This window comes from Haliaeetus leucocephalus, unplaced genomic scaffold, assembly GCF_000737465.1.
Source record: "Haliaeetus leucocephalus isolate CR32 unplaced genomic scaffold, Haliaeetus_leucocephalus-4.0 Scaffold752, whole genome shotgun sequence".
Taxonomy (NCBI): Eukaryota; Metazoa; Chordata; class Aves; order Accipitriformes; family Accipitridae; genus Haliaeetus; species Haliaeetus leucocephalus.
In genome coordinates, this window is record NW_010973188.1 from 358731 (window position 1) to 372001 (window position 13271).

A 13271-nucleotide genomic window follows, 5' to 3' on the forward strand; every position below is an offset into this window, starting at 1 on the left:
CTACCATTTTTTCCTCTTGCAGCCATCATTTGGACTGCATCCAAATCACATTCACTTCAACAATGTGAGATTAAGCTTCTAGAGGCGCTTTAGCATACATTAGTGTCTAGGTAAGGCCTATGAGGGCATGCAAAAACATCACAACTGTAAAATAAGAATTTAAAATGTTCAATAACTACTAATAAAAGCATTTTAAAAACAGTGTACTTAAACTGCCCTTCTGGATTAAATTTATGTCTGTTCTTAAACTATTTAAACTGAGTGAAAAATAACACTACCCCCTTCCAAGGTAAGATGTTTAATTCCTTTTGTGGCTCATGATTTGCACCAAACTCTATGTTTTACTTACGCAACTTTTCTGATAAAACATTCAATGGACACTGCAAATAATATGAGCTCCATTGAAAGGTAAATGTTATATTCCTAGTAACAATTTAGTTTGTTAAACTAGCCACGTAACTCACCTAGAAGGACAGTTTCTTTCTCTTTAGATCACAAATCATTCTCTCAAGTGAGACTATTGGAATATCCCATTTGACAATGATCGATCCTATTCCATATATCTGGATATCTGTTCATTAGTGAAAAAGGTATTATTTACCTGAAAGTGGGCAGTAGACAGGGATTTGGTTTTGTTTTTCTTTTTCGAGTAGCTGTTTCTTGTTCATGCGTCTCAGTGGATCACACTGGACCTTTGTAGATACAAAAACTTTTACAGGGAGTCTTTACACATCTTACTAGATTTATACAATTGGAAAAGTGGTTTTTTTCTTAGTTCACAAAATTATAGCTTCTTCAATGACAGTAACTGTTAACAATCTTATCTGTTGCATTAAAAATTATTATCTATGTGCTAGTCATTTGCAAGAAAAATTATGTTCTGAAGAAAATCTCAAAAATGAATTTATGTACTGCTGAAACTCCTTATTCATGGAGGCAATCTGATATACATATTGACCTGTGTTTTCAAATATCATATCCAGTACTTGATGTTTATTAGCTTTGGAAAAATCTGACTGGAGTGTGTACAAACCACTGCCCTCTCCTGGGGGTCACAGAACAATGCAAACTTGAGCAAAAACTACAGAGCTCCTGATTTTGTGAACAGTATCTCCAGTAAAAGATACACTATTAGATTAGTAATAACTTAACATGAACAAATGCTGCTGGTATATATTTGTCTGTCAAATTACCTCCAAGGTCTTTAGGAACCTCACTTTCTGAAACAAGGATCCACAGTATATAGAGTGTTGTCAAATTTATGACTCACCATCTTGGTTATAAACAACATGTGAAAGATCAAAATTCTTGACACTGCTTACAATAAGACTTTGATTCAGTGAAGAAATAATGGAGACAAAGTGCAATACAGTTATTAACTTAGAAAAGAGGGTTTATTCTATTTTCAGCTTCTGCCAATTTACCTCTGTTCTTCAGTCATACATGAAAAACAGGTTAAAACACATACTGTCACTTGTGCTTGTAATCTTAGAGTCCCAGGTTCAGCCTTAGTTTGAAGAGGATTTAATTCCAAATGCAAGAGAATGGAAACTCACTAACTCATTACATGCTTGGTGATTCTTAAGTGAAAGATGCTAGGAAAGTCTAAACAACAACTAAATACATAATCCATGGCCAAGATAGAGATATAAGATCAACATTGGGTAAATGAACATTTTGTATTTTAATATAGTGACTCAGACAGGAAATCTGCCTCTTCACATTGGCAAACAACTGATGTCTGCCGTCCGTGGATACCAACCCTTACCCATTTATAAGATTTCTCAACTGTGGATGCACAACATCAGCATGTGACAAAATCACCCAGCCTTAAATGCATCTGGCATTTGAGACTTGAATGAGCAATAGTAGTTGGCTTATTTTAAACAAAAAACTGGACACTGAAGAAAAAAAACCCCACCGAACTCTTTTTTTCCTTCATTACTTTAAAATATGTAGTCTTGTAAAAAGAAAAAGAGAAAAAAAAGACTCTAAATACTGTTGCAATGTCCTTAAGTAAGGGCTATTCTATTTGATTTCAAATAGTTCAAGAGCACTTCTTAATCTTACATTGCTTTGATGTTAGTCTTCTACAAGTCTTTTTTTTTTTTTTTTTCCTTAGTTTGGAAATACTACTTTCCTTAGCTATTGGGACACTGTACGTTTCAGTAAGAGCATGCATATATCTCACCTATTCACAAAATTATACGGGTGGAAAACAGTACTCAAAACCAAACTGTGGGAAAACCAGCTACTTTTTGCAAATGACAGCACATGAACACAGCTGCACTGATTTGTGTGTTGTCCTGTTTGTCCCTTGTTTACAACAGTATGCAAATATATGGAAAGTTTAGTGGGAAGGTTGGTCTTGGTCTTTTAAGTTATTTAGTGGTTTGTTACTGAAGACACCGTTTTTTATGGCTTCCCTGCAGGCTGTGCTTGCACAATTGGACACATTGTTCAATTTCTCCATGTCTTAATTTTCTCCTCTAAGAAAAAGGCATGTACCAGCTCTGCAGCTAAATGTGTTAATGTCTGGCATGCCTGGCTGGAGTGTATTGTATCCACATTGAAGCACCATTGAGCCTGTGTAAGTACTTACGTATGCTCATTATGGCAGCTTCTTGAGATTAGTGTACCTGGGAAGTATAATTTCCCTTAGTTTTAGCTACGCTATGCTACTTAGATTATGATGCAAACTTTTACTTCCTTATAGACTGCCTTCTCATCTTGTACAACTCCCTTCATCTCATTGTAGACACAAAAGTTTCTCATCTGCTGACCTACTCAACTACTAGTTACCCCATCCTAACCTTCTTCTAATGAAATCAACTATTAACCTTCTGTATTTTTCTTAATTACTCACTCTCCTCTGTCTCTTCACTTTCCCCATACCAACACCACACTTCAGTCTTTTCCATCCAAATAAACAGGCAGAACAAAAAGCCCTCAGATGGCCTGCTACCTTTATTTCCCTTTGCCTCCAAAGTAATACTTCATTTTCTTCTCTCCTTTTCATTTTTACATTACCTAACACATGCAGCTTTTTTTTAGTGGCTGGAGTTCTGCTTTATACCTATATTCTAGAGCTTCCTTCAATACACCTCCCTGCATCATGCCCTCTATTTTCACTTAAAGATAATTGTGAAACTGAGATCCAGGCCTTTATCTTTATCCTGTTGAACTACAAAGCTTAATTTTATTCTATGTCTGTAATCAGCTTCCATCACATTGCTTTTTCCTCCTACCTAGCCCCAATGAGTGAAATCTTCTCCCCCCACCCTCCAAGCCCCCCACAGACTCTCAGAATGCCATTGCTAATATCATCCTTTCAGTTATCACTCCAATTATGCTGCAGGCAATTGTGCCTCCTCCAGTAACTCTCCCTTCTTTATTACATTACTTTGTTTGTCTTTAAGTTCCTTGTCCATTCTCTAATATCTTATCATGACAAAGTTGCAGATAGGTTTCTGTCTATGATCAATAGATAGTATCAGCTTCATGTTACACTTACAAACAAATTCTTTCCCTCCTTTCTGCTATGGTAGTTTTCATTCCCAAAACCAGTTCTTCTCAAAAATCTGTAAAATTACATAACTGTCTTTCTTTAAATCCTCTTTATGCTAGTGTCTGTACAACAGCTTGATAGGAGAATCCTAGCCCCTCATTACTGTGCTAATATTATCCACACAATTTCCTTTTATTTTCCTCTTTTCCTGCATTCTCATGTCCTAAACTTGGATCACAAGAGCGTTTGGTACAGGGATATTTCTCCTTTTTTTTTTTTTTTTTACTCTAAACTTACACAGTGCCCAACAAAACTTCTAATCCATGGCTTCAATTTCTAAGATTTATTATAAATCATTGATGACTAATAATTATGTTTTATAATGTTCTGTTGAAGCTGATGGGATTGTAATCCTCTTCAAACAAGAGTATACACAAACTAGTTATACAATGACTATAAAAGGAATTATTTGTTGAGCAGAACTGAACACAAGAATCTAAATTTCTCACCAGTTTTCAGATCAAAACACCCCAAACCCCACAGCCTTTTCTATTCATGGCCACCTAGCATTTTATTTGTCCCTTGGTCAGAGAAAAATCAATAATGGACTTTGGAAGGTTTCATGACAAAATAACGAATAAGAAACACTACAATGCTAAAGATAAATGTGGGAGGGAGGTAGAGAAAATTGTGCAGATAACATCAGCATTGCATTAGAAATATGTTCATGTCTCCTGCCAACAATTCTTACGTTGTAGTTTGCAACAAAGGATGCAGTTTACCATTTAGAAGATGAAAGAAAAAAAAAAAAGAAAGAAAAAAATTACTTGGAAAAAAGATTTGTTGCCTGTTGCAGTTGGAGTCCTAAGGATCCCTGAATTTCTCCAGTGAAATTTGGTTTACTCTAAAATTTAACAATCTTCTGTCTTGGCTGAGTCTACCAAGACATACATTTTTAGGAAACATATAAATGAGTTTGGTAAGAATATCAGAACAGCAGTAAAATTTTAAGGTACTTTCCAAATGTGACCCTAACACATATGAAGATGTAGCTGATTCCTAAGAAACAGATTGTAACAGCAGCCTAAAAGACAGAAACATCCTTGCTCTTTTCACAGGACTGAACAAGGCAGTTTACATGACAGCATTAACCATTTTAATACTGAACACATAAGCAGAAAAAACAAAGGTTATAGGGCTTTGGAATGATACCTGAAATATCAAAAAATACTGGCACAATTTTTTCACAGTCCATTCAAATATAGAAACAAAAGTTTCTATATTACCACACATTTTACAAATAAAGGTTGTACTCTTTCTGGCAGAGCTCATATAACACACTCAACAGATACTATACATAAATTTTGGCCAAGTTTCAGATCTCAAGTTCTGGTCATTTAAGAAGAGTTTCGGGTCATGTAGAAGATACACATTTGGCACTAATGTTTCCAGGAGTTGGATGATGAGACAAACTCAGACTTTGGCATGAGTTTTGGCCCTTCATCCTGTCCTGTTGATCTGTGGAAAAATTTTAATGTTCTAACTTCTAATCATTATCTCAGCCAAATTGCATTATAGTTGCCAAGAATAAGTAAAGTCTATGAAAAGTAAATTTCGGAAAAAAAAGAAAGGACTTGAATGTTTGGGCTATTCTAAAACTTACAAGGCTGTTTATTTGGAAGCACATTAAGTTGCTAGGTGACATAATGGAGCACAAGTCCTTGAACTGCCAGCTCCAGTATATAATATGACCTGTATTATTTTTTTAATTGGAAGAAAACTACAACACTAAAGGCAGACGATTAGTTGTGATGTTGTAACTACTAATTCAGAATGCAATGGCTGACCTTCTTAAAACATGTAATTGCCAGGTCCTGTAACTCATACAGTCACATAATTGTTTCAAGCCCATAAGTTGCTTGTGTTCTCTGGTGTACTTTCTCAAATACATAAGTTTGACACTTATCTCTGAGGTTTATCATAAATGCAAATGCTGAAAATTCTTCAAGTACAAGGTGATTTCCCAGGGAAGACAGAAAGAAGATCTTGAACACAGTAAATTCAAAGCAAACCAAAACTTTCCAGGCCTCCAGCACAAGATGCAATGTCTAGACCAGTACATTATCTGGAACGGGTAGCTGTCACCTCCAGGCTCCATTTTCCAAGACTTTCTTCAAGCTCTATGAAATACAAATGCTGAAAACAGTTCTTTTTGTTTGGTAATAACAGAAAGACGTCCTACAATTCTTACATCTTTGTAATCAGCTCTTTACCTCTTATAACAGGCCTTTTTTCCAAATCTTAGGAAAATTTTAGAAGCCTATTTACTTCTTTAGCTAGGCCTCAAGAGAATATTTCTGTTAATCAGCAACACTGTAATTGTGGATTAAAAAAAAATGGCTTTTGCTCATCATATTCCTCTTGCATGTCTCTACCTTATTTTCTCCTAGAGGTTGGAAACCTACTGTTCCCTTTCTTCTTTTTTTTTGTTTTTTTTTTTTTTGTTTTTGTTTGTTTGTTTGTTTGTTTTTTACGTGTGAAGATTCTTGCTTCCAGCAAGCACTGGACATGGTGTGTAGACTCATCACAGAGGGGACTCTAATCAAATTCCTGTTCATATGAAAATGAAGTTATATCATGGAATAGTGAAGAGATTGAGACAGATGTCTTAATTTCGCTTGGCTAATGAAAGTTTTGTGTTATTTTGGGTTTTTTTTGTAATTAATTTGTTACTTGTGTTACTTTTACAGTTTCAAACAAAATAATTAGTTTAATTAATCCTTTAATTAGCTTTTAAATGTACTGAATAGTTTCTGTCCTCTTATATGTCCCTCTGTATGTACTACTTTGACCATTTATATCACTTTTCTGGAAAAAGAACGCTAGTTTAGAGAAAATTTCCCTGGGACTAACGCCTATGAAAATGTAGCAGTCATATTAATACCCACATTACTTCAGCAAATAAGATACTAGGAGATAGTAAGTATTATTACAAGACATTAGGAGATTAGGTCTCTGTATGTCTTCATTCTTAAATGTATATCTCTCAACAGTTGCAAAAATGGGAGCCTGCTACAAATTTATCTTCCACAATGGCATAAATTTTCCCTTGCTTGACACTTTTCAAATCCTATACAAAAATACTCACATATAAGCTAGTTGTAACTCAAGGACACAAAATGTAGAGGTTATCTATTTTGAAATTGGAAGTCTTTAAAGCTATGGAATGTGACCTCTTGTATAACACACAACATAAAACTTTGTCCATTAATTCCTAAAGCAAATTGATAATTTCTTATTGAACTAGAATGTCTCTCAAGGACAAAATGAACTCTTTTGGAAACTGCTTTGAACCTCATATAGTACTTATCAACACTTCTTGCTCCTAAGCACAAGAGAAGCTGGATTCAACCTACTGAAATAAGCGCAGACAACACCTGACTTTGTTCTTAAGTTGCTAGAATGACTGAACCAAGTGAGGAAAAGTTTTGTCTTTTCTTTTCTTTCTTGACCATACTTGAGCATACGGGTTTGCCTTAAGAGGATGACATAAAATTCTCTACCAAGACTTAACTTCCAAGCATCTCAGCCTTCTGGTGAGCCGTAGTGCTACTGTTCTCTTTGAAGCAGCAAAAAACCTTCTTTGCTGCCACCGCTACATTATTTTGAACTTTGGATTTAAATACCTCAGGAACTCTACATGAAAATGAAAACCACAGTGAAGACCTTTAGAAGAACCATATTCAATTTGTTATTAACTTCTGTACTGGATAAGCTGAAGTAGACAAAGACCTTAGAGACTAGGAAAACAAGAGTCAGTAAAATGAGAAAGGTTGATTTCTTACAGGTGAAATGAAGACCTAAAGATGCACAATAGGATAAAAAATCAAGCTGTGGAAGTTCTTTCACTTGGAGATTTTTATTTTATATTTTCTGGGAAATGTGCAACTGTTGACCCATCTAATTATGAGCAGCGTATGCCTTGTAGCATTACGAATTACGAAGTTGACTGAAGGTTCCCTACAGCCTAAAAATTACAACTAGGAGCATTTATTTTTAACAAACTCCAGATTATCCATTGACAGTGACCTTATACAGAAGATAGATACACATTACACACAGGCAGGGAGATATTAGCACAGCTAAGATAACAAAATAAGGTGAAGTTGAGTTCCATCAAGTGGCTTGGAGGAAGAGAAAGTGCTCATGCTGTCTTTGACTTCTCATTCCTAGTACAGTTCTAGAAAGATGTTTCAATGATCTTAAAAACTTTTTGGAATAGAGGTTCTTGATTTCACATTCTGGGTCAAACCTCTGCTAACATAAGTGATCATGTAGTACTCTTTCAGAAGTTTATTCTGTTTTCTCCAGTATCCAAAGGGACTAATCAAGCACCTAATGCATTTAATTTTTTTCTGCTTTCCAGTGTGTGTTTATTCACATTGAATTATTTCCATTTTTTATGTCTATCTTAGAAGATTCTTCTACTTCCACATCAATTCCCTTTAGTGTATTTATACACACACATATAGCCTGTCATATTTAGCCTTTGCTAAATAAATCAAGTCCTAGTGGTCTGTTCTCTTGCAGCAAAATCTCCATCAGCCTAAGCATTCTAGTAGCCCTTGTATTCAAAAACTTGAAGAAATAAAAATAACTGACCGTAAACACACACAGTAAGCATGCTGGAGGTCTCACCAGGACCCTGTACAATAGTGTGAATGTTTTCTTTGCTTTGTAGGACACATTCCCAATTCACTGAAGAACCATAGCTGCCTTTTTTCATTGGCAGCTGTCATCTGGACTTCTACAAAAAGGAAAATCTTCTGACACTTCTAGCTGAATGGATTCCAGATTGTAACAAAATGTGTTGTCATTAGTCCTCAGTCCTACATGCCTGCCTGATTTTGCAACTTACACCACAATTAATGGTTATCCATGTCTATTCCTCTAATCCTCATAGTCATTCATCTTCTCCCAGACATCTTGATCCTCTTCAGCACATATCACTCTCAGCCACATCATCAGAGTTTAATTGATATACACTCCCATTTTTGGCACAAAGTTATTAATTAAAATATTACATAAGATCCATCTCCTCACAAAAGTCTACTAATAATTTCCTTACGGTCCAAGAATACATTTTTCTTAACTATACTAGATCACCTTTAACTAGGTTCTCACCCATCTTATAACTCTTCCACTGATCTCCATTCTTCTGCGGTCAACATACCACATACTCCACTCAAGAGGAAAACCTGAATAATTTTGCTGCTCAGATTAATGATGCAGCTTTTGTTTTGCAGAAGGACCAATAAGCCTAGAGTGCTAATTCTGAGCTGGGTGCCACTGGGCTAACATGCCTTTCTTGATGGCAATGTATTGTGGAGTACAACACAGAAAGACTCTAGCATTTCTTCAAGGACAGCTGTGTAATAAAAAGGGTCTTTTAGAAGATAATTGTGAGTCCTTTCTGTTATCTTTGTTCTTCTCTTGCTGCGTAAGTGACCATTCTGCAGGTGGCCCAGGATTCCTTCTTCCCTTTCAGAAATTCAGACTATGCTTTTATGCTGGAAGCAGCTTGAGTCTGAGATGGCTTATTGGCTTCTCTGTCCAGGCCATATCATATTCAGACTAATCCTATGCAAATCCAGTTGGGTGTCTCTTCACTGTGCCATTGGTTCAGAGTTTACAGCTCAGACTTCATGTTGAAGAAGGACATCTAAACACTTTGCAGATCAGACTTTGTCCCAAAAGCAATAGTCTCATTCAGTCAACTCTGTATTCCAGCTACTGAACACCAGCAGACACAAAACGGCCTTCCACACAGCTAACTGCAGTGTTTCAATGTCCACTGCCCAGTTAATTCACAATCCAGCTAAGCTGCTAAATTACACAGTTGACTGTTACCTTTGTGGTTTTCCAAGAATACTGTACTCTCCTGCATCTGTTTCAATACAAAACCAAGCAAACCAACAAACAAACCAACAAACCCCCACAGTTCCTGGACCTTGAATTAAACATCCCAATTCTTTCAGAATTCTGGGACTTAAATTATCTACTCTTCTCTCCCAAATCCCCATCTCCCAGTCTAGATTGATTGAGCTCTGTGGGTTCTGCTTCCCTCCTGGCTTCAGTTATTTCCCTCACCCACTTCCTTCCTGTTAGTCACTTCTGCCTCTAACATCACCTTCAGCATCCCCATCCCTACTGACAAGGGACAAAATTTTTTTGTAGTTTTGGAGCAATGCTGAGAAGATACTATTTATTCCATTACCCCATTCCAATGTCCTGTTTTCCCTTCACTCTCTATTTAATCACAAAGTAATATTTTCCATTTGGTTTCATTTTTACCCTTTTGACTTTTGCAATCGACTTTAGTTGGTGATTAGTCCTTTTCCATTTCATTCCCTGAAGGCTCACTACTTATGCCTCATGTGCTTTCTGAGACAGTTATTTGTTCAGTTGGGACAGAAAACCTTTCCCCTACTGTTTTTCTTATTTGGAATACAAGTTCAACATACTTTTACCATATCCGAGTTGGAGAAATTTCTACCCTCCCCCGTAATCAAGTCCCTGATTTTCCACTTAATTTAAATTAGTGGACTTGTAATCACTGTAATCTGATCTTTACCATATATCTCACCAAAACTAAGGCCAAAATACTATCCTGTTGTGTGCGTGACTCTTCGGTAACCGCTTCACAGAGTAACAGGGTCCTACTGTTACTTCTGTGTAAGTTTAGCTCTCATAAGATGACAACACCCTCTATTTCCCAACACCCTCTATTTCCCACTAGCAGTTTTTTTCAGAACATTTTTTATATTAGAATTAAAAAAAAAAAAATTGATGTCTTCATTGCATGTAATCTAGGTATTTTTCCCCAATTTCCTGTTCTGATGTTTCAACTGGTTAACAAAGACATTTCTCCTGAACCGAGTGGCCTTACACAGGTGGTTCCAGCTGGAGGAGGGCTACATGGACACACAGGTAACACACAACCCCAGAAATCTGGTGGGGAATTTCTGGTGTGCCAGTGGAGCGATCCACACACAACATAAATAGTGCACCTCTCAGCTGGGCAGTGTTTACAAGCTCCCTTTTCTCACTGCCACGATACTTCGGCCCCAGGGAAAACAGCTGTCAGGGAATTACCATTAACGGCTAAGCAGGCGAGGGTGGCAGCTGCCCCTCGCAGATGGAACCCGGTTGCTCCCTTGTCCTCCTCCAAGCCCTGCCAAAGACAGCCGAGGGCGTGAGGTGACTCGGCGGGAGCCGGACCCGCCTCACAGGAGCCGCGCGCCGCTTCCCGTCAGCCGCGGTGCGCGCTGGGTAGCGTGCTGTGGTTACCGTTGCTAGGCGAGTGGCGCCGCCAGCTGCCCCGCGCTCGGCGGGCAGCGATGGTGAAGGAAACCATCCGGGTGTACGCGCGGGTGAAGCCGCTGGGCAGGCAGCAGCAGGCGGGGGTAGGATGGGGAGCCAGCTGCGGTGCTGCCGAGGGGTGCAGTGGGGCGGCTGCGGCGAGCCAAAGGGCGTCCCGTGGGCCTGCGTGCTGTGGGGCCGCATGAAGGCGGGAGGGAGCGGGCAGTGAGCGTGCCCCTCCCGCCAGAGGCCCTGCCGGTACGGCCGGCTGGTGAGAGCTAGGGGAGTTTGTACGTGGTCGGGTGCGGAGCAGAAAGCCAGCCCTGTACTGTTCTCCGCAAGCCTTTGGAAGTTAGTAAAATCACGAAGTACAGGAGCTTAGACTGTAACTATTATTGGGGGAGGGAGTGAGGAACTTCTTTTCTGCCTAGTCGTTACAGAAAGGCTCCACAGGAAAAGCATTTGTTTTACATTTATGCAGTTCAACACTGTTCTGAACATTGGAGGAGAACCTGTAGCTCCCGGTCTTTATAATAAAGATAATGAAAGTGTTCCTCAGAAATTGTGCATTTAGGTCTCTTAATCGTCTTCCTGTTTTAAACCAGCTCTACTCCTTCAGTTGTAGTCTTTCCTAATATACTTTTCCATTTTTTTGGAGGGGGTTGCACTGGGGCCTGTGCTTTGTTTGTTATAACATCTCAGATATTAAAGTGGTTTAGTAAGCAAAATATGTCAAAGAGGCTATGTTTCTGTTTCAAATCTTACTGTTGTGTTTACGTGGTAACAAACAGGATAATGTTAGTATGTGCTTGTTTTGTCATGTAATAGCTGAAGGAGGATCTGCTTACGTATTAAGTGAAATTTGTATGAAGGGTTTTTTCAGTCAGTTACAGGTGCTAAGTTTACATGGATGTTATACCTAAGGGCTATGCTGTTCTATTGATAAAATTAATTTGTTAATTTATATCCATGCTTATTAGATTTATTCAGTTGATGACGATGAGAAATCTCTGTCCAGTCTGGAGATTATCGTGCCGCGTGATTTAGCAGATGGGTTCGTCAATAATAAACGAGAGAGCTACAAGTTCAAGTAAGTAAAAGCCTTACCTTTATATCTTCTGCCTTTAGTGATTGCTATCACTATATGTAGTGATACAGATCTATAGAACCACGAAAAGCCTACTCTTAAAATTAAGTTTTGGTATAGATAGGTTTATTTTTATACAACTCCCTTAACAAGAGGAATACTCCAGCATACTATGCTCTTCACCTGAACGAGTTTGATAGCATTGGATAAAGTCGTGGGGTTTTTGTCTAACCATTGCAAGTCATTATACATTTCTAAGTCTCATCTCAAAGATTGCATCTTCATTTATCATTTCTTCCATTTTTACAGCTTGTTTTGAGTTTTCATATGAAAATTGAATGGAGGACTGTGTGTTCTCTTGTGACCTAATGAGTTGGCATAGGCTGGCTAAAGATGTCCTGATGTAAAACACTGTTTAGAAACTCTGTTTCAGACATAACCAAAACACACTAAAGAAAATCAGAGATTGTTGAAATAAACAAAACCATGGTTGTAGAATACAAATATTTTTTAGAAACTAAAAATAAGTACCAGCAATATCAATTAAATATTTTTATCTTTTCAACAGAAAACTTGGAGGCAACACTTTAAAATTTTGATGATAAAGAAAACTAGATTTATAACCACCTCTAATGATGATGTTGAGGTTGTCTTCTTCCAAGTTTAATAGTCTTTGTTTTTATAATACAAATAAAGTAAATTTGTTGCACTACGCTGTTAAAAAAGAGAGCCCCAGATAAACATCTGCAGCTCAGACTGATGTCATTTTACATCAGCTAAGGAAATCTGTTCTGCTTGGGAAGAGAGGAGCTGCCCTCTCCAACTAGATTAATATGCAAAATTAGCTTAGGTTGCAGATGCCCAAGCCAGCTATAATGAATGCTGATGTTTTCTTCTGACTTTATAATTAATTGAAAAATCTGTAGAGATGGATTTTGAGAAGCACTATGCCTTATTATCCTTAAGACAATGCAAAAATAACGCTATGGAGTAAGCTTTTCTTTTTCCTCCATAAAACTCACCCTTTCATGCAGTCTATCTACCCTCGTCACCTCAAACGTTATTCTCCTTTGTTCTTACTCTTTTATATAAGAATCAAACACAATCGTTTGAATTACTTGACTGGTTAAGCATTAGCAGGATAGAATATATGCATCTGTATTTTGTGTATCACATTTGTTTTTGATATTGTACACACTGCATAATCCCTTGTAGTTGTGGTGCCTTTTTATACCTGGTGTCCATAGTGTCTTTCTATATACCCTGTGAAGTTCTATGTGAGTATACAGTTCCCGATAGGAGGGACAACACAGC

The 13271-nt window shown here is 37.6% G+C and overlaps 1 protein-coding gene across 1 annotated transcript in view; it reads left to right on the forward strand.

The window, feature by feature from the left end:
- Positions 1 to 10908: 10908 nt before the first annotated feature.
- Positions 10909 to 13271, forward strand: part of KIF6 (kinesin family member 6) — a 181259-nt gene continuing 178896 nt past the window's right edge. Inside the window, exons 1-2 of the mRNA XM_010581255.1 lie at positions 10909 to 10974; positions 11851 to 11960. Coding sequence (XP_010579557.1) covers positions 10909 to 10974; positions 11851 to 11960 — 176 coding nt within the window. The remainder of the gene's footprint in view (positions 10975 to 11850; positions 11961 to 13271) is intronic.